This window comes from Mya arenaria, chromosome 12, assembly GCF_026914265.1.
Source record: "Mya arenaria isolate MELC-2E11 chromosome 12, ASM2691426v1".
Classification (NCBI taxonomy): Eukaryota; Metazoa; Mollusca; class Bivalvia; order Myida; family Myidae; genus Mya; species Mya arenaria.
The window spans coordinates 3,283,851-3,311,536 of NC_069133.1; the positions used below are offsets into that span (position 1 = coordinate 3,283,851).

General features: G+C 38.1%; 2 protein-coding genes across 3 annotated transcripts in view; one reads left to right on the forward strand and one right to left on the reverse strand.

The window, feature by feature from the left end:
• Nucleotides 1-369: 369 nt before the first annotated feature.
• On the reverse strand, nucleotides 370-2,504 carry LOC128211761 (protein PIF-like). 2 transcript variants are annotated; one of them, XM_052916803.1, is made up of 2 exons: nucleotides 2,355-2,504; nucleotides 370-2,094 (listed from the first exon to the last, which is right to left on the reverse strand). In XM_052916803.1, exon 2 carries the CDS (start codon nucleotides 2,084-2,086, stop codon nucleotides 875-877), a length of 1,212 nt encoding a protein of 403 aa, XP_052772763.1. In that variant the 5' UTR covers nucleotides 2,087-2,094; nucleotides 2,355-2,504; the 3' UTR covers nucleotides 370-874. The 2 variants fall into 2 exon arrangements, with proteins under 2 accessions (XP_052772763.1, XP_052772762.1); XM_052916802.1 differs by having other exon boundaries at nucleotides 2,257-2,409.
• A 792-nt stretch (nucleotides 2,505-3,296) lies between these two features.
• LOC128211665 (protocadherin Fat 4-like) overlaps nucleotides 3,297-27,686 on the forward strand; it is a 46,628-nt gene continuing 22,238 nt past the window's right edge. The window contains exons 1-17 of the mRNA XM_052916668.1: nucleotides 3,297-3,408; nucleotides 14,381-14,426; nucleotides 14,634-14,745; nucleotides 15,485-15,601; nucleotides 16,333-16,385; nucleotides 17,048-17,181; nucleotides 17,873-17,979; nucleotides 18,357-18,487; nucleotides 18,719-18,796; nucleotides 21,796-21,966; nucleotides 22,267-22,397; nucleotides 22,727-22,854; nucleotides 23,208-23,329; nucleotides 24,103-24,183; nucleotides 24,531-24,698; nucleotides 25,121-25,254; nucleotides 27,439-27,566. Coding sequence (XP_052772628.1) covers nucleotides 3,388-3,408; nucleotides 14,381-14,426; nucleotides 14,634-14,745; nucleotides 15,485-15,601; nucleotides 16,333-16,385; nucleotides 17,048-17,181; nucleotides 17,873-17,979; nucleotides 18,357-18,487; nucleotides 18,719-18,796; nucleotides 21,796-21,966; nucleotides 22,267-22,397; nucleotides 22,727-22,854; nucleotides 23,208-23,329; nucleotides 24,103-24,183; nucleotides 24,531-24,698; nucleotides 25,121-25,254; nucleotides 27,439-27,566 — 1,862 coding nt within the window. The 5' untranslated portion in view covers nucleotides 3,297-3,387. The remainder of the gene's footprint in view (nucleotides 3,409-14,380; nucleotides 14,427-14,633; nucleotides 14,746-15,484; nucleotides 15,602-16,332; nucleotides 16,386-17,047; nucleotides 17,182-17,872; nucleotides 17,980-18,356; nucleotides 18,488-18,718; nucleotides 18,797-21,795; nucleotides 21,967-22,266; nucleotides 22,398-22,726; nucleotides 22,855-23,207; nucleotides 23,330-24,102; nucleotides 24,184-24,530; nucleotides 24,699-25,120; nucleotides 25,255-27,438; nucleotides 27,567-27,686) is intronic.

A 27,686-nucleotide genomic window follows, 5' to 3' on the forward strand; every position in this document is an offset into this window, starting at 1 on the left:
AGAAAAAATATCAGATAGTAGTTTTTAATATTTAGTTATTGTATTATTTACGTTCGAAAATTGAAGTTTTGTGGCTAAAAGCGTTACTAATGCCTTAAGGAAAAGTGAGTTTTTCGCCATAAAAGGTTAATTTTCGAACGTACATATGAAAAGTGCTATCTGTATATCACCGGTTTCCAGACTCTTACGCAAAAAATGCCTTATTCCAAGACAAACAATAAAACAAGTTGTTTTAATTGTACATCTGTGAGAGTGCAGCTTTAAAAGCTAGTCAGCCGCCGGTTTCCCACGGTCGAGTATCTCTTTTAAAGATTTCTTTGTTTCAATAAGAGGATGAACAAAAAAATGATTCACAAAAAAAACAAAGTGCACACTGTCAAATTTATTACAATGCACATGCCGATGAACGACTTTGAAATGACGTATTTACTGTTTATGTGCAATACAGGATTTCAATCATCTTTAAGGCTTAAAATTACAATAAATCAAACAAAAACACTACTAACAACATGGTAATAACTTAAGACAAATTCAAATAGGCTCATTTATGATGACATTTATACAATAGCCATCTTATTAAAAATATAAATGTTTCATGAACTGAATTGAAAACGGATATTTAAAATGTCAAATGCCTAAAATACGAAAAAACACACAATGAAATACGTATTCCTAATGAAACATGGCTACATTATAAATTGAACAATGCTAAAGTAGGCAGAAAAAAACGACGAAATAGATAAGACTTCTCATTTGACAGAGTACTTTAATTGCATCGTGATAGATTTGCATTTTTAATGTTATTTTAAATAAAACATTCATTATTATATAAGCAAATATATTTTAAACAAAGTCAAAAGCGATGCGCTGAATTTTAAGCTGATGTCGGCGCAGGGTCACAAAGGTACACTGTCAGCTCGTCTATCCAGCCCTTAAACGGCACCAAGTCGTCAGCGAATCCGACCTGCAGAGCGCAACGGGCCTGTCGAAAATTTCCAGGAGCGGCGACAGAATTTTCCGACATCTGGCCAGTTGGAGCGCTCATCCGCCCGTAGAGCGTACCATTGGCAAACTTATACATGATTTCACGTGTTTCTCCGTCCTGACCAAACTGTGGCAGGTCAGTGTACGCGAACGTCTTGTTGTCCGTACCCACGCCAATGTATACGTTCGAGGAGTCCTCGGCAATGAGCAGCGTGGGTATGTTGCTGCAACCATTGTTACCCACAATAGCCTGAGACATGCCCTGTATAACGTTATGGTTAGACTGATATTTCACGTTTATCACGATGGTTGTGCCGTGCTGGATGTTCGTGAAGCGTGGTATCTCAAGATGACTGGTGTTTCCGTCAAAATAAGCCATACCATTGCTAACCACGACGTTCGTATTTTTCACATGGAACTCATTTCCGGATTCATCCATATGGTTGGTGGTAAAAGGAAGGTAGATTTCTGGTTTACACGGACGAACGACCTTACTAAGCTCAACGGCATTTAGGCAGTGGCAAGACTCTTGGTGAAACCCAGTTCCGGGAGCACACGGACGCTCCATCTTTCCCCAACCTGAGACCACTTCGTTGTAAAAGCCCGGTTTGCCAGGAATCGCCTCCTTGTCACAAATTGTTGGCACTACAAAGCGTGGAAAACACGACGTACTTTTACATGTCTTTTGTTTGTCTGCAACGCACGCCGATAAGGCTGTGTCAAACATCTGGTCCAGTGCACAGCACTGTGGCTGTGACTTACCTCCCGCGCACTGCCAGAACCCACGACAGTTGTTCGCCGCCGGATATATTTCCCCGTCCGGCTTGCCGGCACACCGGTCCCTCGTGCACGCCGCCTTGTCCACCGCCACGCACGTGAGCAGGTCCATGTTCCAGTAGGTGCCGAAGGAACACTGCCTCACCCAGCCATACTGCTTCCCCGTGGCATCATAGCTGCATTCAATGAATTTGTCGCACTCCTCGTGACTTTTGTAGCTGGTTCCGTCCACGTCTATGGCACCATTGCAGAGGTCTACGGGGGCTTGTGAGAGCACCAACTCCAGTGTTGATACAATGAGTAGAACGAGGGAGCCTCGTAGCATTTTGGAATCTGAAAAGAACAATTATCATATTAAAGCTGCTGTTTTCTTGAACATTTTTAGATACATAAACATAAGATATATATTGTATGGTAGTTGTTAAACATGCACATTCAGTGAGAATTTAATATATTTAATTTCAACTGTTAAATAAAGTCTAAACATGAACTCACATTTCACGATCGATGTTTCAAATATTATAATAATATTTCGTTTCTTGGTTATTTAAATACTTGATGCGTCGATATAAAGCCTGACGCTGTCTACGTACCTCCTTTGTCCTAGTGGTTGTAAATGCGTTAACGTGGAGGATCGGTGAATCGTTAATAAAATAAAGAGTAACGCGTTAACGTAACGCTGTATAAATTGCGGTAGAGTGACACGTATTTTAAAATTAGGCGCTGTTTAAGTTTAAAGTCACGCTTCGGATTTTTGACGTTATCAATAATGCTGATTTGTTTTTGAGAAACTAGTATTAATGCAATTTGATGCACATTAAATAAATTAACAAACTAGATTAACAAATTATACTCTACATTGACAGTTTGTGTATACCACTTTATAAATTGCTTTGAATGAAGACTTTAAACAAAGATAAGTTAACTTTTTCTGTGAAACTTAGCGCAGTCTTACGCTTACAGAGCCCCGCCTTCGGTATTTTACCAGGGTTTGATTGAGAATCTAATCTCTGAAAACACATTGACAAATCTTTTCACAAAACCGCCGCCTGATGGAGCAATGTCAAATATTAGTTTGGAAGCAGGTTTGTCGAAGCATTTGATGAATCTAATCATCTAATCAAACTGCTGTAATGAAACGAAGGCGGAGCTCTTTAACTGGCATAGACTGTCCTTTGTTTCATTTAAAATGGTGAAGAAAAAAGAAAAGTTCTCTTCGTTTTAAGTCTTCATTTTAAGCAAAATGTTGCCTTCCGACGTAGCATATATGACGTGGTATACACACACTGATAAGTGATTTACACGACTGTGGAATTTTCATTTCCAATGTCCCCTTTGCTAGCTGTTAGTCATAGACAGTTTCATGTTCCCCAATTTACTGGGCGTGCAAAAAACATTATAAACTCTTACTTTCAAAAATTATTTATCAATTTACACATAGCCTAGATCGGTTAGATACAAACTGAGGGTAAATAATTATTGATGTTTAAAATTCGTTGCTATTGAAACCCTAATCAAGTTGTTATACAGCTTCGCTGGCCGTGAAATTATTAATATATATGCATGAAATATATGTCGGGTATTTTTGTTTCCATCCTATTTACGTTTAAATAAGTTTTCGAAAAAATGGATGTTTATATCAGAAAGGTACCGATACAATTTATTTTTTATTTCTCTTTCTTTTAATAGTTGTTGTTAAATGCCTTGATTTCTGAAGACAATGTGATGAAAACAAAATCGGAATTAGAAGTCATGTGCAAACACACCCACTGTATTAATCACCGGACTTTAATTTAATTTATTGTGGTATTTTCAAATTTAACAGTGGTGTTATTCATAAAAATGCTTAAGTCATATCCTCACTTTAGTCACCAAACTAATTTTAGTATCACTTAAATGATATGTAATAAAAACTTACGATTTTCCATTTTTTTTGTTGTTGACCGTATTGAAAAATGACATGTTAATGTAAAAAGGCATTTATATATTTCTTTTAATTTGAATATGAAGATTTTAAGGAATCTACTTAAATGAAGAGTTGACTTATATATGAAACTTTAGAGTGCTGGTCCTGGTTGTCCGCTTAGCGCAGTGGTTAGCGCACTCGCTTCTCACCAAGGCGACCCGGGTCGGATTCGATTCCCGGCCTTGGCGCATGTGATTTTGGTTAGTTGCCAGCAAGCCGGGTACTCGCTATTCCCCCAACAACACAATACTTCACTCACGCGCAACATCGTGCCAACGATAGACACTTAGTTTAAGCTATCGTAGCTTTCTTCACAATTGCAAACGATTCATATCTAACGTTTTAACTAAACTTTGGTGTTCTAGTACCAAATTACCCGTTTCACATAGAACGTGAAAACATAACCTCTTTTGGTGAAGTATATATACTTAAACATGTCTTGTGACGGTGAACATGATTACAGACGGTAAAATTGACGGTAAACGTTAATAATGACGATGAACATGGCTTGTGACGATGAACATGTTGTGTGACGGTGAACATGTTGTGTGACGGTGAACATGTTGTGTGACTTTGAGCATGTCTTGTGACTGTGTGCATGTCTTGTGACTGTGTGCATGTCTTGTGACTGTGAACATGTCTTGTGACTGTGAGCATGTCTTGTGACTGTGTGCATGTCTTGTGACTGTGAACATGTCTTGTGACGGTAAACATGTCTTGTGACGGTAAACATGTCTTGTGACGATGAGTATGTTGTGTGACGGTGAACATGTTGTGTGACTTTGAGCATGTCTTGTGACTGTGTGCATGTCTTGTGACTGTGTGCATGTCTTGTGACTGTGAGTATGTCTTGTGACTGTGAGCATGTCTTGTGACTGTGTGCATGTCTTGTGACTGTGAACATGTCTTGTGACGGTAAACATGTCTTGTGACGGTAAACATTTATTGTGACTGTGAGCATGTCTTGGGACTGTGCGCATTGCTTGTGACTGTGAAAATGTCTTGTGACGGTAAACATGTCTTGTGACGGTAAGCATGTCTTGTGACGGTGAGCATTTCTTGTGACTGTGAGCATGTCTTGTGACTGTGAGTATGTCTTGTGACTGTGAGCATGTCTTGTGACTGTGTGCATGTCTTGTGACTGTGAACATGTCTTGTGACGGTAAACATGTCTTGTGACGGTAAACATTTCTTGTGACTGTGAGCATGTCTTGGGACTGTGCGCATAGCTTGTGACTGTGAACATGTCTTGTGACGGTAAACATGTCTTGTGACGGTAAACATGTCTTATGACGGTGAGCATTTCTTGTGACTGTGAGCATGTCTTGTGACTGTGAGTATGTCTTGTGACTGTGAGCATGTCTTGTGACTGTGAACATGTTGTGTGACTTTGAGCATGTCTTGTGACTGTGTGCATGTCTTGTGACTGTGTGCATGTCTTGTGACTGTGAGCATGTCTTGTGACTGTGAACATGTCTTGTGACTGTTTGCATGTCTTGTGACTGTGAACATGTCTTGTAACGGTAAACATTTCTTGTGACTGTGAACATGTCTTGTGACGGTAAACATGTCTTGTGACTGTGAGTATGTCTTGTGACTGTGAGCATGTCTTGTGACTGTGAGCATGTCTTGTGACTGTGAGTATGTCTTGTGACTGTGAGCATGTCTTGTGACGGTGAACATGTTGTGTGACTTTGAGCATGTCTTGTGACTGTGTGCATGTCTTGTGACTGTGTGCATGTCTTGTGACTGTGAGTATGTCTTGTGACTGTGAGCATGTCTTGTTACTGTAAGCATGTCTTGTGACTGTGTGCATGTCTTGTGCCTGTGAACATGTCTTGTGACGGTAAGCATTTCTTGTGACTGTGAGCATGTCTTGGGACTGTGCGCATGGCTTGTGACTGTGAACATGTCTTGTGACGGTAAACATGTCTTGTGTCTGTGAGTATGTATTGTGACTGTGAGTATGTCTTGTGACTGTGTGTATGTCTTGTGACTGTGAGCATGTCTTGTGATTGTGAGTATGGCTTATGACTGTGAGCATGTCTTGTGACCGTGAGCATGTCTTGTGACTATGAGTATGGCTTATGACTGTAAACATGTCTTGTGACTGTGAGCATGTCTTGTGACTGTGAGCATGTCTTGTGACTGTGAACATGGCTTGTGACTGTGAGCATGTCTTGTGACTGTGAGCATGTCTTGTGACTGTAAACATGTCTTGTGACTGTGAGTATGTCTTGTGACTGTGAGTATGGCTTATGACTGTAAGTATTTATTGTGACTGTGAGCATGTCTTGTGACTGCGAGCATGTCTTGTGACTGTGAGTATGTCTTGTGACTGTGAGCATGTCTTGTGACTGTGAGCATGTCTTTTGACTGTGAGTATGTCTTGTGACTGTGAGTATGTCTTGTGACTGTGAGCATGTCTTGTGACTGTGAGTATGTCTTGTGACTGTGAGCATGTCTTTTGACTGTGAGTATGGCTTATGACTGTGAGTATGTCTTGTGACTGTGAGCATGTCTTGAGACTATGAGTATGGCTTATGACTGTAAAGATGTCTTGTGACTGTGAGCATGTCTTGTGACTGTGAACATGTCTTGTGACTGTGAGCATGTCTTGTGACTGTGAACATGTCTTGTGACTGTGAGTATGTCTTGTGACTGTGAGCATGTCTTGTGACTGTGAGTATGGCTTATGACTGTAAACATGTCTTGTGACTGTGAACATGTCTTGTGACTGTGAGCATGTCTTGTGACTGTGAGCATGTCTTGTGACTGTGAGCATGTCTTGTGACTGTGAGTATGTCTTGTGACTGTGAGCATGTCTTGTGACTGTGAGTATGTCTTATGACTGTGAGCATGTCTTGTGACTGTGAGCATGTCTTGTGACTGTGAGTATGGCTTATGACTGTAAAGATGTCTTTTGACTGTGAGCATGGCTTGTGACTGTGAGCATGTTTTGTGACTGTGAACATGTCTTGTGACTGTGAGTATGTCTTGTGACTGTGAGCATGTTTTGTGACTGTAAAGATGTCTTGTGACTGTGAGTATGTCTTGTGACTGTGAGCATGTCTTGTGACTGTGAGCATGTCTTGTGACTGTGAGCATGTCCTGTGACTGTGAGTATGTCTTATGACTGTGAGCATGTCTTGTGACTGTGAGCATGTCTTGTGACTGTGAGTATGGCTTATGACTGTAAAGATGTCTTTTGACTGTGAGCATGGCTTGTGACTGTGAGTATGTCTTGTGACTGTGAGCATGTCTTGTGACTGTGAGCATGTCTTGTGACTGTGAGCATGTCTTGTGACTGTGAGTATGTCTTGTGACTGTGAGCATGTCTTGTGACTGTGAGTATGTCTTGTGACTGTGAGCATGTCTTGTGACTGTGAGCATGGCTTGTGACTGTGAGCATGTTTTGTGAATGTGAACATGTCTTGTGACTGTGAGTATGTCTTGTGACTGTGAGCATGTCTTGTGACTGTGAGTATGTCTTGTGACTGTGAGCATGTCTTGTGACTGTGAGTATGTCTTGTGACTGTGAGCATGTCTTGTGACTGTGAGCATGTCTTGTGACTGTGAGCATGTCTTGTGACTGTGAGCATGTCTTGTGACTGTGAGTATGTCTTGTGACTGTGAGTATGTCTTGTGACTGTGAGCATGTCTTGTGACGGTGAGCATGTCTTGTGACTGTGAACATGTCTTGTGACTGTGAGCATGTCTTGTGACTGTGAGCTTGCCTTGTGACTGTGTGCATGTCTTTTGACTGTGAGTATGGCTTATGACTGTAAACATGTCTTGTGACTGTGAGCATGTCTTGTGACTGTGAGCATGTCTTGTGACTGTGAGCATGTCTTGTGACTGTGAGCATGTCTTGTGACTATGAGTATGGCTTATGACTGTAAACATGTCTTGTGACTGTGAGCATGTCTTGTGACTGTGAACATGTCTTGTGACTGTGAGCATGTCTTGTGACTCTGAGCATGTCTTATGACTGTGAACATTTATTGTGGCTGTGAGCATGTCTTGTGACTGTGAGCATGTCTTGTGACTGTGAACATGGCATGTGATGGTGAAAAGGTCTTGTGACGTAGAACATGTTGTGTGACGGTGAACATGTCTTGTGACTGTGAGCATGTCTTGTGACTGTGAGTATGTCTTGTGACTGTGAGCATGTCTTGTGACTGTGAGTATGTCTTGTGACTGTGAGCATGTCTTGTGACGGAGAGCATGTCTTGTGACTGTGAGTATGTCTTGTGACTGTGAGCATGTCTTGTGACTGTGAGCATGTCTTGTGACTGTGAACATTGCTTGTGGCGGAGAGCATTGCTTGTGACTGTGCTCATGTTTTGTGACTGTGCGCATGTTTTGTGACTGTGAGCATGGCTTGTGATGGTGAGCAGGTATTGTGACGTAGAACATGTCATGTGGCGTTGAACATGTCTTGTGACGGTGAACATATCTTGTGATGATGAACATATCTTGTGACGATGAACCTATCTTGTGACGATGAACATATCTTGTGACGATGAACGTATCTTGTGACGATGAATGTGACTTGTGACGATGAACGTGTCTCATTATGGTGAACATATCTTGTGACGTTGAATGTGACTTGTGGCAATGAACGTGTCTCATTATAGTGAACATGTCTTTTGACGATGAACATTTGTTGTGACGGTGAACATCTCATGTGAGCGTACGTGTCACGGTGAACATGTCTTGTAACCGAGAACATGTCTAGTGACGGTGAATATGTCCTGTTAGCGTACTTCTGACGGAAAACATGTCTTGTGATCGAACATATTTTGACATACACTTGCAATTTAGAATGATAGGTTTACAGAATTAAGTAATAAGCAAACTGTTTTTTCTAAGTGTCTCATCTGCCTTTCATCATTGTGGCTTTAACTGGATCTTGATTGAACTGTCGGCTACTGGGCTTTCCCCTTTGTTTTCCGATGATTTATTCGAGGAATTGCGTATGTTCGTGTAATTATTTAGCAAAACCCTCTACTAATGACCTAATGCACAATAATTCCCCATGCTCCGGTGTTATCAGTGTGAAACTTGTGATATCACAGGTTTTATTAATTATTGTTGAAACGGCCTGCCATTATGCGTAATCGTAAATCTCAGCTTCTGCCATCTTATTCCTTTGCCCCTATTCTTTCGCCCCCTTCACATTCATGCATTTTTCTGACGAGGTCAAGGTTCCTTACGATTTGGCCACTTTTACAACCGATTTAAGAATTGTGTTACGAGCTATTGACGGTTAAGTACGGTTTATAAGGAGTTATTTACATCAAAATTCTACGATTTGATACGAGTTGTCAAGGATAACTACGAGCAAGTAACGGGCATTTTACGAACTTTTTACGGATTGTTACAAGTATATTACGAAATATTGCTATTTACCGAGGCGTTCAAGTTTTAAGTTAAAACCACACCTGTTTACGTGTTGTACGGATAGTTACGAGTTAATCCGTACACAAACCGTATCAAATTGTACCAACATAATTGATACAAGTGGTTTGTTATCGCTATAAACCTTGTATTGTTTTATGCGAAATTAACTACTATTGTATTGTATTGTATTGTATTGTATTGTATTGTATTGTATTGTATTGTATTGTATTGTTTTGTATTGTACTGTATTGTATTTACGGATTCTTGTGAGTTATTTACGAAAAATCAATCCGTGGGCAATCGTTAGAACATTCTTTTTCATGACAATGAAAAACTCTCCTTTCACGTATCCTTAAGAGTGTCTGTGAGTTGTTGCAAATTATTTACGGATACCATCGAGTTATTTACGGAGACCATCGCGTTATTCACGGATACCATCGAGTTATTTACGGATACCATCGAGTTATTTACGGATGGTTGCGAGTGACTACGAGTTGGAGATCCGTAAGAACTCGTAATAAAATCCGCGCATGGGAAGGGGGTATACGTTTCTGTCTGTATTTTGAAATGTGAAAAATCAAGTAATGTCCCTTTAAAATATATATAAAAAAGACAAAAATCTCAGGTAGACAAAAGGGGCTTTCAATTGACTCATATCTGATGTAATTGAAGGCACAATAATATCACTGCAATTTCGTGTTGAATTCTTGTCGGAGATTTGAGTCGAATGTCGTTTGTCTATATAGTCAGATGACGATCTACCGCGACATTCAATGTCGGGTTGTCTACCCAAACCCAAAATCACCACGTTAGACTGTGTGAAATAAATACAATGTTGCACGTCAACATGCCAATGAAAACATGTGCGTGATCTATTTAATTCCTTATTCTCATATACAGGTGTGGCAAAGATTTTCAGCAACGCTTTTGAATATTGTATTATGAGGGATGATCCAAAATAAACAGGACTGGCGTACTCATAACAATATATAGTTGCTTAGTGTAACCCCTTTGTTTGCAATCACTTACGCGAGTGAGTTTGTTCAACTCTAGTTTTCCCTTTTGTTTAAAACCGTTACGCGAGTAATTTTGTTCAACAGTACTTTCCCTTTTGTTTACAAAAACTAACGAGGATAATGTTGTTCAATTGGTGCCTTCAACTTTTTAAACAAACACTTACACGGGTCAATGTGTTCGACTGTAGCCTTCCTCTTTGAGTGCAAACACTTACGCGGGCAATGTTGTTCGACTGTAGTCTTCCCTTTTGACTGCAAACACTTACTCGGGTCAATATGTTCAACTGTATTGTTTCCTTTTTATTACAAACACTTACGCGGTTCCTGTTGTCCGAATGTAGTATTCCGCTTTGAATGCAAACACATACGCGGTTCCTGTTGTTCGACTGTAGTCTTCTGCTTTGAATGCAAACTCTAACGCGGGTAATGCTGTTCGACTGTAGTCTTCCCCTTTGAATGCAAACACTTACGCGGGCAATGTTGTTCGACTGAAGTCTTCCCTTTTGAATGCAAACACTCGGTTCGACTGTAGTCTTCCCCTTTGAATGCAAAACACTAAGACGGGTTATGTTGCTCGACTGTAGTCTTCCGCTTTGAATGCAAACTCTTACGCGGGTAATGCTGTTCGACTGGAGTCTTCCCCTTTGAGTGCAAACACTTACGCGGGCAAGGTTGTTCGACTGAAGTCTTCCCTTTTGAATGCAAACACTTACTCGGGTCATTATGTTCAACTGTATTGTTCCCTTTTTATTGCAACAACTATCGCGGGTATTGTTGTTCGACTGTAGTCTTCCGCTTTGAATGCAAACATTTACGCGGGCAATGTTGTTCGACTGTAGTCTTCCCTTTTGAATGCAAACACTTACACGGGTTACTATGTTCAACTGTATTGTTCTCATTTTGTTGAAAACACTTACACCGGTAAGATTGTTCAACTGTTATTTTGTTCCCTTTTTGTTGCAAACACTTACGCGGGTCATTGTGTTCAACTGGTGTCCTCCCTTTTGAATGCAAAACACGTGCTCGGGTAATGGTGTTATACTCATTGCGAGGTGATTTCTCCTCACATAACAGGTTGGTCTACTCTGGAGAGTGTTTATTTTTACCAAACATAACAATAACTGAAGGCCTGTTTAAAAACGTGTCAGCTAGGGTCATATCAAACTGTATTAAGGTATGCATAATTATACCGCCTTAATACAATTATAATTTAGTCGATTTTAAATTAGACTAAATACTTTATGCTTCGTTGTTCACATATTGTTGGGTCTGTTTCATTCACCTGAACCATCGAACTTTTGAAATACCTCATCATTCATAATTGTTATGTAATAATTATACCAGATACTTGCACAAAACCGTTCATTTATACAACTATTTACAAACATGTAATTAAATGTATGAACAACGTAATTTATATTAAATTAAGAAATATATCAACAAGTAAAACAATACTTATCGTAAAATTAAACTATCCAAGCCTCTTATGTTAGCTTTTCATTTATATTAATTTCGAGGATATGCTTAATCAATACATTGGCAATGAATGTCTCAGTGCGAAAATTATGCTAAGCGCTATGCTTCAAGTAATATTAAAGGCGCTCAATATAGGTTAATTCAAGTTAATGCATTATGATTGTTAGGCGCTCAATATAGATTGATTCAAGTTAATGCATTATGATTGTTAGCCGCTCAATATAGATTGATTCAAGTTAATGCATTATGATTGTTAGGCGCTCAATATAGATTGATTCAAGTTAATGCATTATGATTGTTAGGCGCTCAATATAGGTTGATTCAACTTAATGCATTATGATTGTTAGGCGCTCAATATAGGTTGATTCAAGTTAATGCATTATGATTGTTAGGCGCTCAATATAGATTGATTCAAGTTAATGCATTATGATTGTTAGGCGCTCAATATAGATTGATTCAAGTTAATGCATTATGATTGTTAGGCGCTCAATATAGGTTGATTCAAGTTAATGCATTATGATTGTTAGGCGCTCAATATAGGTTGATTCAAGTTAATGCATTATGATTGTTAGGCGCTCAATATAGGTTGATTCAAGTTAATGCTTTATGATTGTTAGGCGCTCAATATAGGTTGATTCAAGTTAATGCTTTATGATTGTTAGGCGCTCAATATAGGTTGATTCACGTTAATGCATTATGATTGTTAGGCGCTCAATATAGGTTGATTCAACTTAATGCATTATGATTGTTAGGCGCTCAATATAGGTTGATTCAAGTTAATGCATTATGATTGTTAGGCGCTCAATATAGGTTGATTCAAGTTAATGCATTATGATTGTTAGGCGCTCAATATAGGTTGATTCAAGTTAATGCATTATGATTGTTAGGCGCTCAATATAGGTTGATTCAAGTTAATGCATTATGATTGTTAGGCGCTCAATATAGATTGATTCAAGTTAATGCATTATGATTGTTAGGCGCTCAATATAGGTTGATTCAAGTTAATGCATTATGATTGTTAGGCGCTCAATATAGATTGATTCAAGTTAATGCATTATGATTGTTAGGCGCTCAATATAGATTGATTCAAGTTAATGCATTATGATTGTTAGGCGCTCAATATAGGTTGATTCAAGTTAATGCATTATGATTGTTAGGCGCTCAATATAGGTTGATTCAAGTTAATGCATTATGATTGTTAGGCGCTCAATATAGGTTGATTCAAGTTAATGCATTATGATTTGTTAGGCGCTCAATATAGGTTGATTCAAGTTAATGCATTATTATTGTTAGGCGCTCAATATAGGTTGATTCAAGTTAATGCATTATGATTGTTAGGCGCTCAATATAGGTTGATTCACGTTAATGCATTATGATTGTTAGGCGCTCAATATAGGTTGATTCAAGTTAGTGCATTATGATTGTTAGGCGCTCAATATAGGTTGATTCAAGTTAATGCATTATGATTGTTAGGCGCTCAATATAGGTTGATTCAAGTTAATGCATTATGATTGTTAGGCGCTCAATATAGATTGATTCAAGTTAATGCATTATGATTGTTAGGCGCTCAATATAGATTGATTCAAGTTAATGCATTATGATTGTTAGGCGCTCAATATAGGTTGATTCAAGTTAATGCATTATGATTGTTAGGCGCTCAATATAGATTGATTCAAGTTAATGCATTATGATTGTTAGGCGCTCAATATAGGTTGATTCAAGTTAATGCATTATGATTGTTAGGCGCTCAATATAGGTTGATTCAAGTTAATGCATTATGATTGTTAGGCGCTCAATATAGGTTGATTCAAGTTAATGCATTATGATTGTTAGGCGCTCAATATAGGTTGATTCAAGTTAATGCATTATGATTGTTAGACGCTCAATATAGATTGATTCAAGTTAATGCATTATGATTTGTTAGGCGCTCGATATAGGTTGATTCAAGTTAATGCTTTATTATTGTTTAACTCATTTGACTTTTATAATCAAAACAAACAAAAAACAAGAATTGATTTGTGTACTGATAAAATATATTATTCAATGTATTCATATGTTTTTTGTTTTTTTTCAATTAATAGCTGCGTGGCCACAAATTAAACAGTAAGCGAACGCCTCAAACTATCGCATATTTTTTATCTGTACAAAATCATAAGCTTTTTTAGTTAGGATCCTTAAGGTCGCATGGGTTGAGTATAATCATGGTTAAATTCTTTAAAAACAGCAAACAATACCAAATGTGTACCAAATTGAGCACCATAAGCTAAACTTCAAGGCGAGTGGAATATTTATTATTTGTGTTCAGGAGGTGAACTATATTGCGATCTTACACTGAAATAAACCATTTTTTTATTGTTTTAGGCTTACAGGATTTTAAATGATAGTTAATTGTAGTTTTTAGAAAAGCGCGCAAAATTGTAATGGGAACGTAACGTCATTTCGGAAATGACGTCGTTGAATGTGTGTCCCAGCCCTGTGCGCACTGACTTGTTTCACTTTATTATTTATCATTTTTATTTCACTTATCAATCTCCGAGTATAAACCACCGGAATGCATATAATGAATAAGTTCAAATTCACCTTATATTTAGCCAACACAGTCATTACCACACTTTTATCCCATAACTGAATGTTAAAAAATAACAAGCATGACCAGATTTTAACACCCACTTACCATTGTGAGCACATTCTAACACACAGCAACAATCATGACCACACATCTATAACACGCGCCTTTCTTTATTTATCTTTTCAGACCAAACCAATCCACTGTTTTGTGTTCATGGGCGTGTTTGCTGCGTGTAAGTATTGCCTGTCAGATATGTATAAATGTTGGCCTATCATAACCAATCAATTATAAGATATAACTCGAGATATATAACCAGTCATTTGTCCAATAAAAGAAACAACAATAACCTGTATTGGGATTCTCGCAACAATTAAACAAACTCAAAATAAGTTTAAATGATAGGGACTGACGTACAGTCGCTTATATGTATTGTTTTCAGTGTTGTGCCCGGGAGTGGGGCAGGCGACGGACACTTTTACCCTGGACGTCTCGATCACAACTGCCTGTGACCACGTGGCCACATTGGACATTATGTTCACTTCGACAGACGTGTGAGTGGCCTAAGTCTTACTGTCAGGTCGTCCTATGATACCATATTCATTCTACTTGTTTTGAATGCGGTCGGTACAAGACACAAACGATAAGAACAGTGACCAAGAACCGTGAACATTTGTTGACAATGCGAATAGAAATACAACCTCACGTTCCCGGTGTTACATGAACAGACTAGACTGAACACTAGCGGATCCACGGTGGCTGGGGGCGGGCGCACCCGGCGCTCCCCTCCCCTCCCCTTTATTCGTCCAAGTTTACCTTTTATTTCAATATAGGAGAAAAGATAGTAATAAAACACGCCCAAAATGCATTAATTTGGACTAGGGGAGTACCCCCAACCCCATGCCAACATTGATTTTGGTTTGGAGGGAGGGATGCAATTCAAAAGCGTACGCCTCTTCAAAGGTCAAATACTGGTTCCGGCTCTGCTATAGGGACTAATTTAGGGCAATCACCTTTAAAGGCACCCCATGTAACATAACATGTATTAAAATAAATGCATTGCAAAACTACATTAAAAATTCGTTAACATTACCCAGGGTCGTCCTTTTGCGATCATTGAAAGTACTTTGGATAAGTAAACAATTCTGACCATTTACGAAGCACAACGTTGTAATGACGATTTAAGTTTCTTTGTTGGTGTAACATAATTTTATTTCTGTGTAAGAAAGTGTATGCAACATTAAAGAAAGCTATCGTAGCGATAATAATTTTAAAGCGTTGATTTGCCTGCAGGGCACTGACCCAGGATACGGGCACTGGCTTCATGTTCGACCCGGACACCAAGGTCCTCACGTGTGATTTAACAACAGTCAAGAGCAACGAGCTGAAACAGACCATCCTCACTATCAGGTCGGTTCTCCAACAGTATCAAATGAACACTTGTAGTTGAATCAGTGCTACAACAACGTCTTTTTAACGCGCGGACAACATATTAACATAATATTGAGATTATTATACACAGTCGAACTCCGTTTGGCTCGAACTCTCAGGAACAGGCGTAAATATCTCGAGCCTCGGGAAATTCGAGCCAAGTGGGTATTATTACATTCAGTTTAAAGAAATCGGTGTTTTACATCCAGTTCGAGCCAACGGGGAAATCGGGCAATGCGATTTCGGGCCAACGGGGTTCGATTGTACGTATAATAATATAATTATGGCCATTTGAGTCGTCCGAAAGATGGTTTATTCGTGTTGACTTGGAAACAATTTGAGATAATCTGCACATTAGTTATGTATTACAACAGAAATAAGCACATGTGTCACATCACATTGGCTAAATTATATTTTGAGAAATGCTCAGGAATTGGCTCTTCTCCTCTTACGCAAAAGAGGATTGTCTCACAAAATCGTGATTGTTTTGATTGATAAGTACTCAGATGGAGTCAAACCAGTTTAAAACAAAACAATGTCTAAATCGGATTAAAAACTGACGTTCGTTTCATTACATTACGCTATTGCGCTATGACGTCATGCAGAGAATATTGAAAATCTGATTTCGTTGAGATAGTCAATATCTTTGATTAAGTTGTCTTTGATTGTGGACTTGAGTTTAGCATTAACTATTTTGTTTTTCATTTTAGTGACAGTGGTGTGGTTGTGCGATATGTTGAAATTAACATCATTAATATTTTAAGTAAGTATATATTCCATTCCGACACACAGCCTACATAAGAAGGCAACCAATCACAGCATACAAGATGGTGCTACTGACATACATATGCTGTTCAACCCAATATTTACATCGCCTTTTTCTGTTTATCGCTAAGGCCAATATAAGTTCATTGATTTTAATCCTTTTTTAAGGGGGCGAGTGTGACATTTTATTACTTTTCTTAGATGACTGTTTCACCGTTGAATATGTGATCATGCTCTTACTTATTGCATAAGGGACCATATACATTTATTTCAAGACGAACCACGAAAACGATTGTAACAATTCTCCCTTTTTAAATGTGAATGTTATACTTCGACACCGGGGTATGAATAAACGCCGTTCCAGGACAGTACCGGACAGATTCGCAAATACAGACTCCAGTTCAACATTTTTATTTGAGTCAATACAGTTTTAGGGGCGGCGGGAAAAGAGGGGACGGGCGGGGAAAAATATAGCAATAAATTTATAGTCGCCCAAAGTGATAATTTTAAGCAGTTGAATGAAACTACTTTGCAAGATAAAACAATGATCGCATGGTCGCAATAAAGAAAATGATTGAGTTCTTTCATAATGCTTAGACAACATTATAAACAAACTAAACGCATAACTGTATCATAATTTCCGTCGCGCATGTTTTTAAGTCACATTGCGGATCACTGACCCGGTGGACGGAGGGACAGTGGATCTATCGGAGGCCGCCTCTTCCGGAGACGTCGTATACAATCTCAAGGCGTACGACGAAACAGATGACTATATCTTCAGTATCACAACACAGGTGAGCCTTAGTAAAAATGTATATTCAATTGATTGACCAAAGCGCGAAGGTATAGTTCTGTTATTAATTTTATGAATAATCCCTTTGCCGGGTTCTGGTATTTAATTATAATGTACATCGGACAGAAGTATAGTATTGGTATCAGCGGTGTAATCTGCAGTATAACGTTTGACAAATGCTATTACATTATATTCACAGTGCTCTTGCAAACGGTATTATTACAGTTGTGTATCAGGGGTTTGACCCAAAGGGCGGCGTAAATTCATGAATGCCCTCTCGTCCCAAAACTAAAACAAATACATAGTCTCTATACTTCATAAGGAAACTTGTGTAAGTGTAAGTTGATATTAGAAAAATGGTGAGTAACAAACAATACTATAGGTATTCGTTTGCATTTTGTGAACATTTGAGTGTTTGTTACTCATGTCGCACTGAGCTTTTTTTCTTGTAAACATATACCTGACTTAAAATAAAGATCATGGTACATGTATCTTGTATCTAATGTACCATCGGCATTCACGATGCCAATCTGTATAGTTCATTGATCACTTCTCTTACAGGACATACCACCGTCGTAAACTGTGAACAAGTGTATACCGATTTGTTTTATTCATTCGCCATTTCATGTACAGAACATGCAAACGTCGTTCAAAGTCAACACGTTACATTTCATTTATAACTTCGCTTGCAGAGCACACCATCTTTGTTCACTGTGAACGCCGCCAATGTTCTTGCTGTGGCTAACTCGGTTCCCGACGGTACATTCACCTTCCAGGAAACTTATTCACTCACACTTAGGTACACTCATCGCATTTTCAGAGACTAGTGTATATTTAAAAAGTCTGGTCCCAAGTTTTCGAAACTTCTCAAGCTGAACAGGCTTAAGTAGGTTATTTCAATAAGTCAAAATGATTGAATTGGATTTTGATTAATTAAAAATGGTTTATTGTGAAAATCATCAAGATTATTCTTTTCTAAAGTATAAAAATTCTTAAAGAAGTAAATATCACGCAAATTACTGAATGACAAAATAGTAAGCTTAGCTTTTTTATATCCAAGCGTGTTCCGAATTGCTAAACAATATCTATATTAAAGCATTTCCGTTTCCCTTCTATGACATCATCGTGAAATATTGTTTTTTTTAAATATTTCTGAATAATATCCTTTTTGCCCAGAGCTGTAAGCGGTGACGGTGCGGAGGAGGCGACGGCTGACATCACGGTGCAAGTCGTTTCGAGCAACCAGCACGTACCAGCCTTCTCCCAGCTCTCATATACCGCCTACATACCCGAGACAGCTGGAGCAGGTCAGGACCATTTTAGTTGTCACTTGGATTGATAACGTGAAACTAATGTAACACAAGCATAATGCTCTGCGTATATATGACATGCTTTAGATTTTCATTTGCTTGTAGGACAGCAACAACTATTCACATTTCTTTAACTACATGAATGTGATTGGTATCAAAATATCAACAGAATGAATGAAATTGAATGTTTAAACGACGCAGCAATGCTATGTTTCTATATTTCTCCAGGAACAACAGTGACTCAGTTGACGGCCACAGACGATGACGTCGCCGCACCCGATAACGTCATCACATATTCACTGTCAGGTTTGAAAACACTCTCATGAAAATATGTTCCTCAAAGACAGATTACACCAATTCGGAAGTGCCTACATAGCGTTACATGTCTCATTTCTCGTAACTAACCCATGACAGTGAGTGAAGGCCATTTCTTACTTTCCATCTTTATAGGTTTTACAGCCGAATGGTTTATGATTTTTAAAACAGACTGAACATGCTGGATCTACTTGATCTACTTTTGTTTACATTTTCACCACATTGTTTGTACTCGTACACTGGATATGGTAATTTTACCGAATACAAAGAGGTTACATTCAACCAATTTTATTTTTCTTATAAGATAACTAACATTTTTTAACGTTGTTTAATGTTAAGAACACAAGTTGAGTTTTCTTCCAATGTACGGTGTTGGGGACCGTAAAGGACCGTAGAAAATATGAACAAACTTGCGTGCAAATTAGTCAGTTGGCTATATAACATTGAGGACATTTATTTAGTGGTGTCTGACCTCAATAAGAGCGCTAAGACGCTAAGCTGAATGAAGTTATGAAGCTTAATGAAATAAAGCGAGGCTTACTATATGATATGGTCTTAGGACTAGTTTGGTATTGTTTATAGTAAAACTACAGAAACCGTTTGTTGTAATTCAAATGGTAAGCTTAATATCGAAGACGGCATATGCAATGTCTACTTTATAAAGTGTCTGTGTATGTACACAGACATTATTATTATTTATCAACTGCTTGGACGTGTTAGATTTCGGTCACGATATAACAGATAAGTGATGGTTTCCCATGTGAAGTTAGTGTTAGACAGGGTGAATGTATGTCGCCTTTCTTATTAATATGTATTTAAATGATTAAGAAGAACGAGTTATGCTAAATGGCAAAGTGTGTTGAAATATATTAATTGAACATGTTTATAAATGATTATATTTTTATGTTATCAAACTATGAAACTGAGTTACCAAATGGTTTACTATGGTTTTAATAGATGGAAACTTTGTTTTAGTGCGAATAACACCAATGTAATGATTTAAAAAAAATGATGGAATCGTTAGGCGAAAACTGTGACAAAGGCAAGATTTGTAAATCGCGATTAAGTTTACTTACTTAGGAATATTGTTTACTACTGGTTATTTATTTATTCAAACTTTTGGAAGTATAGGAAAGTCAGAATAAGCTTAATTTAGACCTTAGAGTTATGTCCTGCTATTTCTATCATTCAGCTTTGTCTTGTCCGATGTATAAACTTGTTCTTGATTTACAGTTAGGCACTCACTTTAAATCGTTATACAGTATTTTAAATACTACTTTAACATATTTGATATCCTCCCAGTGTAACATGTTTTCCATAAACACACAGTTTGAGTTTTATTAACAGAATGTCAAATGCAGTCTTTATATCTTAATGTTATTTTGAAAACCCCAAGTTTCACAACCATTGTGTCTTCACGTGGATTACAAAATGAAGCAGGTTGTTGGCATAAATCTACACTTACATCTGTTTATCAAATAAAATGGCCAATATCACATATCACATATTCTAGAAGACGAGTCACACTTCCTGTTAGAAGGTATATTAGATAGCGATTTAAGAAGACAAATGTTACATAATATCGGAATTCAAATAAGAATATCATTTTTAGCTCGACTATTCGAAGAATAAGGAGAGCTTTACTACCCACCCAAGCGTCGGCGTCTGCGTCGACGTCTGAGTCGGCATCGGCGTCGAACCTTGGTTTAGGTTTTGCATGTTAGCACCTTTAGGTCAATATTTCAGCAAATGCATCGTGTATTGCATTGAAACTTCAGATATGTATTTCCAACTCTTCAACCTACTTAATTAATCAAGTCAGATAACACTAATTTGAATAATATGCAAATTATTGGCCTTTATTATTTGATTTAGATTTGTTTTAAGGTATTGCATGTAAGCACACTTATGTAAATATCTCAGTAACTACTTGATGTATTGCATTTTACAACGCTATTCAGCCATCCAACCTACTTGTACAACTAAATTAGATAACTCTTTTTTGCGTATAATGCTAATTATGGCCCTTTATTTTTTTACTTAGAAATTCTGGTTAAAGTTTTGCATGTAACAACATTTAAGTCAATATCTCAGCAAATACATAATGTATCGCATTGAAACTTAAGACAAGTGTTCCCAACTATCCAACACACTCAAGTATAATGCAAGCAATTGTCCTTTATTATTCAACATAGAAATTCTGGTTAAGGTTTTGCATGTAAGCACACATAGGTTAATATCTCAGCAACTACTTGATGTATTGCATTGATACTTTATACAACGGTATTCAACCATCCAACCTACATGAAAAACCAAGTTAGATTACTGTGTTTTGCAAACGATGGCCCTTAATTATTCGACTTAGAAATCTATTTAAGGTTTTGCATGTAACCACACTTAAGTCAATATATCAGCACATACATCATTTATTGCATTGAAATATTATACATGCGCTCCCAACCATTCAACCTTCTTAATTAATCAAGTAAGATAACTCTATCTTGAATATGATATACATTGTACCCCTTTATTATTCGACTTAGCAATTATGGTTAAAGGTTAATGTTTTGCATGTAAGAGCTTGTAAGAAAATAAGTCAGCAAGTACTTGATGTATTGCATTTAAACTTTAAACAATCACGTATGATAACTGTATCTTGCATACAATCCAATTTTTGTCCCTTTATTATTTGACTTAGAAATTCCAGATAAGGTTTTGCATTTAATCTTATTTTACAGTGATCCATGCATGTTTCACTAAACCTTTGCAATTCTTACCTTAAAAGCGGCGGAAAAGTTGAGCGCGCTGTCTCTGTGACAGCTCTTGTTTATATATATATATAACTGTTTTAAATATCTTAAAATAATATGTATATATTTTTATTGATGTTAGCGCTTGCGACTATGGTCATTGTGCCTTTGGTATAACCAATACATTTTCATTTATAAACTATATATTGCATAAACTGAAATGCATCTGTACTGTTGTAGGTTCCACTGCTTTTGTGATAAACGCCAACACGGGCCTAATTACGGTAGCCGCGGATGTGACGTTTAACTATAGCGTCGAACCATATCATGTTTTGACGGTGACGGCGAATGACTGGAGTGTCAGCCAATCACTCAACAGCGTCGCCGAGCTGAATGTCACCGTGCAAACAGGTACGTAGTAATATACAAAGCCGTTTGACACAAGTCCTCGAGCTTTTTAACTTTTCGGTTCTAGGAAGTGTTTTGATTTTAATCGGGAACTAAAACTTTATAATACACTGCTGCACCCTATCAAACCAAGAGAGATGTTCTACTTTTGTGGATTGTAGGATGGTTATGATTATTTCGTTACTTAAAGTAAGTTTCATTATGTAAATCTTGTCACTTGAATCAACCCTTTAAAGCTTTTCACTGGAATCAACCCTTTAAACCTTGTCACTGGCATCAACAGATCTTTTTCTCATTCTTTAGCCCCCTTGTTTGGAGGAAGTACGTCATTGAGTATACCTGAAACGGCCGTGACCGGGGACATCCTGGCCACCATCACAGCCACGGACGTCGACAGCGACGATAACCTCCTAACCTTCTCCGTTGTCTCTCAGGTTAACTGTTTACATATTAAAGGTCAACACGCTACATAGTAAACGGACCGGTATTAGGAATAACTAAGATGGTGTGGCTATGCTGCAGTCGTCTATTTCTCTAACCTGAAATGGTGCATTGATAGTCGTATGCTGGTATTTCGAACTAGGTTTTATTGTTTGTGATCATGCTTGATCCTTAATACTTTCTGCATTCATTGAAAGCATACTGTTAAATGTTGTGACAAAACAACTGATATGTCGCATGTTTCATATAACACTAACCCTTTTAATTTGTATTTGCAACGGAAAACAACAGAAAACCTTATTTGATTACTTTTCAACTTCAGTCGCCCTCCACCACTCCCGCGTTGTTTGAGATATCCGGAAGTGACCTGCTAGCGTCCTCCGCCGTCACTTCCGGTGTGTTGGATGCGGACACCAGCACCGAGGCCATCACATATACAGTAGTGTTAAGGTAGTTTTCCTTTTCCCACTGATATCATTCACAACTCATCATTTAACAAAGTAATCATAAGTAGTGATTATTGTTTCCAAGTCTTTTTATACTAACAAGATCACTGATTTATCAAGTGTGCCCGGCAACTGGTATATTTCATGGCATCATCATACCTATTGGTAAAAAGTTCGACGTTGAATCCTCACACAACAGCACTTCATTGTGTTTATGCGTTTAAATTCCGACCGTATGAAAGCATATATAAACGTTTAAGTAGACACATCAGTTTTTGAAACTTGTTTGCCTTGATATATTCTTAATTAATGATAACACAACGTCCATGATCAGTTCAAACACTTTAATCTTAACAGAGTGTCTGACGGCACGTATCAGACGGATGAGACGTTTACGTTGACTGTGATCAACGTCAACGATGAGCCGCCGACGTTCTCTTCTCCTATACGTGCTAGCATACCGGAGTGGGCCACGGCAGGTAGGTATCGCGAATTTTCTTGCAAGTAGGTTAGTTTAAACATATTTATATGGGTAAATTCACATATGAACAATAAATACAAAAATGTATTATTGATGGGTTAATAAAGTTTACTGGGCTTAAGAAAGTGGCAGCATTCAAGGCACTCTATAACTAAATGTCAAGTGCCCGGATGTGGTCTAGAATGCACTCTCTATCCATTCAGTTTAATACCTGCGATCAGAAAGAAGAACAAAATGAATATCGCAGAGATAAATATATTTTCTGCTGGACTAGTTTATTGCTACTTTCCGGCCTATTGCAAATGAATTCAATGAAAACATAACGGTGATTAACATCAAAATGAGTGATTTTCTTAGGAGAAACATGACGTACTATTTTTACGGTTGCAATCACTGTCGGATTTGAACTGAATATTAAGAAGATGTACGCGTGTCATTAATGTTAAGCGCTAGAGGTTACCATTTTCCAGTCTGAAGTTTGTCTATTTACTTGAAAATGTGTACGGAAATGTATTAGTATTCTGTAACCTGCAGATGTTAATAACGAGGGTACACGTGTCTTCTGAATGATGTTCACGTTCTACGTGTCCCGTGTCAGCAACGGCGGATATTGGGCGCATATATTCCCATTCACTAAGAATTAGTAGTATATTAACGTCGCAGTTAGCTTATTTCACCTATACAATGACTTAACAAAGTGAATTGTAAGATACCCGTTTGCGCCTCATAGCATCAATCGTTTTGCAATGTGTCCTAATATGTATATTTCAGGGTTGGCAGTGGCGACAGTTTCAGCCACAGATAATGATTCCATAGCGCCGTACAACAACATCACATACTCCATTCCAACAGGTACAGACACTCGAACGACAACGACAAACACATTTCGTTTTCATTTCGCAGAAACAACATTTTTTATTGAAATAATTTGGCTCATCTTCAGCAAATAACTTTTCGTTTAAAACTTTAAATATAGTTACAAGTTCAGACAAGTGTTGTTATGCTGTTAAGGAAAATATATGATTGTATATTTCCGACGGTTACTGTTATCTCCATGGTACGCGCTACTCGGCGTGGCCGCACCCACCCTCAATCTACAGTCAGATCGCAAATGACGCTATTGACGCTACCACTCGTGACAAAAACGTAGCTAGCAATTAGGTTTTGGACTATAAAATGTAACTCGTTAACCTTTACAGGGTCCCCATTTATTATTGACGTGGCCACAGGAGCCGTGAGTGTAGCGACCGGCGCGGTGTTCGACTTCAGCACTACCCGACAGTACACGCTTATCGTCACCGCCACGGACGGTGGGGCGGCAGATGCACTCTCTGCCACTACGCAAGTCGAAATCAACATTCAGACGAGTATTTATGTTTTGTTTCAAGTGAATAAACTATTGTTTTTTTGTGTTTTTTCCATACGGTATTAAAACGCTATTCTTTAAAAACAAAAGTTTTAATACAGTCGAAACTCCTTATGTCGAACTCTGTTATCTCGATGTTCTTGTTATCTCAAACTATCTTCGAATAACGGGGGGGGGGGGGGTGTTGTTATACTTTTTTGTATTTCGGTTAAATCGAATGATTGTTATCTCAAAGAATTTCCCGAGGTCACAACGACTTCGACATGGCGAGTGTGGACTGTATGTGCAAACAAAATGAATTTCTCGTTTGCAAAAAAGTCTAAATTCAATTATCCGTTTAATAAGAAGCTTATTTATAAATATACTGTAGTTAACGGCGCGTTAGACCACCCTTGTATGCTAGTATATTTGCGATCACAATAGGGCCTGTATTTGAGAGCCCGGTTTACGGCGCAACTTTGACGGTACTGGAAACACTTAACTCCGGGGAGACAGTGACGGGCCTTACCGCCACAGACAAGGATGGGAGCGCCATATCGTTCACCGTAGTTTCTCAGGCAAGTAAATTATCATATACATGTATAATAAGTAATTTATTCTTATTCTTGCACTACATGGAGCTTTTATCAGCTTGGATCGAATCTCATCTACAAGTCTGTTCCGATGACTTAAGATAGAAATACCTTTCTAGAGTGGACTGCTGCCGCTACTCTTGCAAATGATCTCGCGCAGTAATCTAACATGGGCAAATAAGCCGGTGGTATCGACTTTGACAAAATCAGGTATGTCGTTTACGCAGACATTAAAAGAGGTTTGATACTTATACCGATCGCTGTGGGATTCCGGACTTCACTTATGGGCGGGCTGAGGATGCACCATCCAGCACAATGAGTTGGGGTTTCGCTTGTGAGCAAGTAATTTATCTAGAAGGCGTTGTTTTTGACACTCAAGTGGTAAAACTTGGAGGAAGGGGTTGTGTCCGTATGCATGGTATAGATTCGTTTGTGTTCGCATTATCGCTGTACGTCTGTATAGGTAGTCAGTCACCAAAGTTAGCAAAAACACAGCCGTGTATAATATGTTCAACGAGTTTGAATTTTTTTGACGTTAGATGTTAACTTGTAATACTGGTCTGTAATTGGTTGCATTTTACCGACTATCCTGGTGGGGAAGACTCCAGTCTTATGGAACCTGCTAATGATTTAGGGCTCTGATCATAGAGGCATTTGTTCTTGGTCGCTAGAGGCTATGGAAGATGGTGATATTAAGGCGGGGAGGGATTTGAGTACAGAATTAGGTTTACGGTGTTTACTGTCTGGTTGTTGTCTGGTTGTTTTCTAGTTGTTACTCTTTATGGATATTAATTTTATTGACGGACGAAGGCACGCATCAGCGATAACAACTATGCTTTATATCTTTACGTTTGACGCTTGAACAGTATATCCCTTACTAAACTAAAATATGTATTGAATATATTTTTAGATAGTCGGTACAATACAGCAAGTGATAAATATTTGTCCTATTTCTAAAAACATTTTGATATCAAATCAATGCTGGAGCTTTCTGTTACCTTCCCGGGTTCTAAGTATGATCTGTGGTGAGGCCACATCCATTAGCATCATTGATTCTGGCATTGCGCAGAATATCAGACTCAAGCTGTGCTATGCTAGTTTAGTTTTTAGTGATTGGTTTATGAGATCGTACTGGAGACGGAAATGATTGATTTTAGCCTTGCGATTGTAAATGTATGCACAGAAAAGTATTGTTGAAAATTTAGAATTATTGTCCTTAGTGACATTTTTAAAGCTGCACTCTCACAGATATACTGTTTTTACAACTTTTTTATTTTTTGTCTTGGAAAGAGCAAATTTTTGCGTAAATATCTGCAAACCAATGATATAAGATCGCTGACAAAAAATCAGATCGTAGATTTTCATATTTCGGTTCGGAAATATGTTTTATGGCTTAAACCGTTAGAAAAAATCACAAAACATATATTTTTTTAACTTAAATATAAAAATCTGCGATCTAATTTTTTGTCAGCAGTCTTATATAACTGGTTTCCATGGATTTCGCAAAAATTGTTTCGTTCTAAGACAAAAAATAAAAAAGTTGTCAAAACGTTCAATCTGTGAGAGTGCAGCTTTAAGTAGCTTGCCTGTTTTTTTCAGGAAACTTTTCTGAGGCGTAGGAAGTTTATTTATGGTTCAAAATGACGCCCGTGTTTTCTCAGTCTATGAAGGATGTAAAGGGGCTTGATGTGCTATATATGGTATTCACTATGGCCCCAGGTCTGAGCTTATGCTCCCTCTGTAGGCCATGTATTGTCTGAAAGACTGTAAAAGAACTCTCAAGTGGTAGAGACATTTGCATCAACATCGCAGGAATACAATATATTATACTGGATTTAAAAACGGGGAACATCCCGAAATGTCTTACCTAATATAACAAAGGGCTCCTCAAGTGATTTACATTTGTTTTGATCACATTTTTTAAATGAAATAATATTTCCGAACGTTTAAGTTAGAGTTTGTAAATAAAACTCAGCCTTGAACAACATACAGCAATGTTAGTAGTCATTGAATGATATACCACGGTTGATGCGGATACATTCATATCTGAATGATTCAGAACGAGACTATACAAAAGTGTAGTCACATTATTATGGAAAGAGACACACTTTACATACACCTAATTTAGTCATGAGATGACACTGTAACTAACTCATTTAATCATTCTAGACGCCCGATACGACACCCAAGCTGTTTGCACTGAGCGGAAGTGCCTTAGTGGCCGCCGGTTCCAACCCACCCGGGACGTTCGACCAGGATGCGACCTCCGCTGTGGCTTCTTATTCACTACAATTGCGGTAAAGGCTGCATGCTTACAATGAAATTAGTCCTGATGTATTAAAAGTGCACAATCTTTCTAATATTTCAGCTCATCGTTATTTATTCTAAAATCTCATCACACACATAATTGATGATTT

Bases quoted from the DNA above. Each gene is read 5' to 3' on its own strand.
- LOC128211761 (XM_052916803.1), bottom strand. From the start codon at position 2,086: ATGCTACGAGGCTCCCTCGTTCTACTCATTGTATCAACACTGGAGTTG.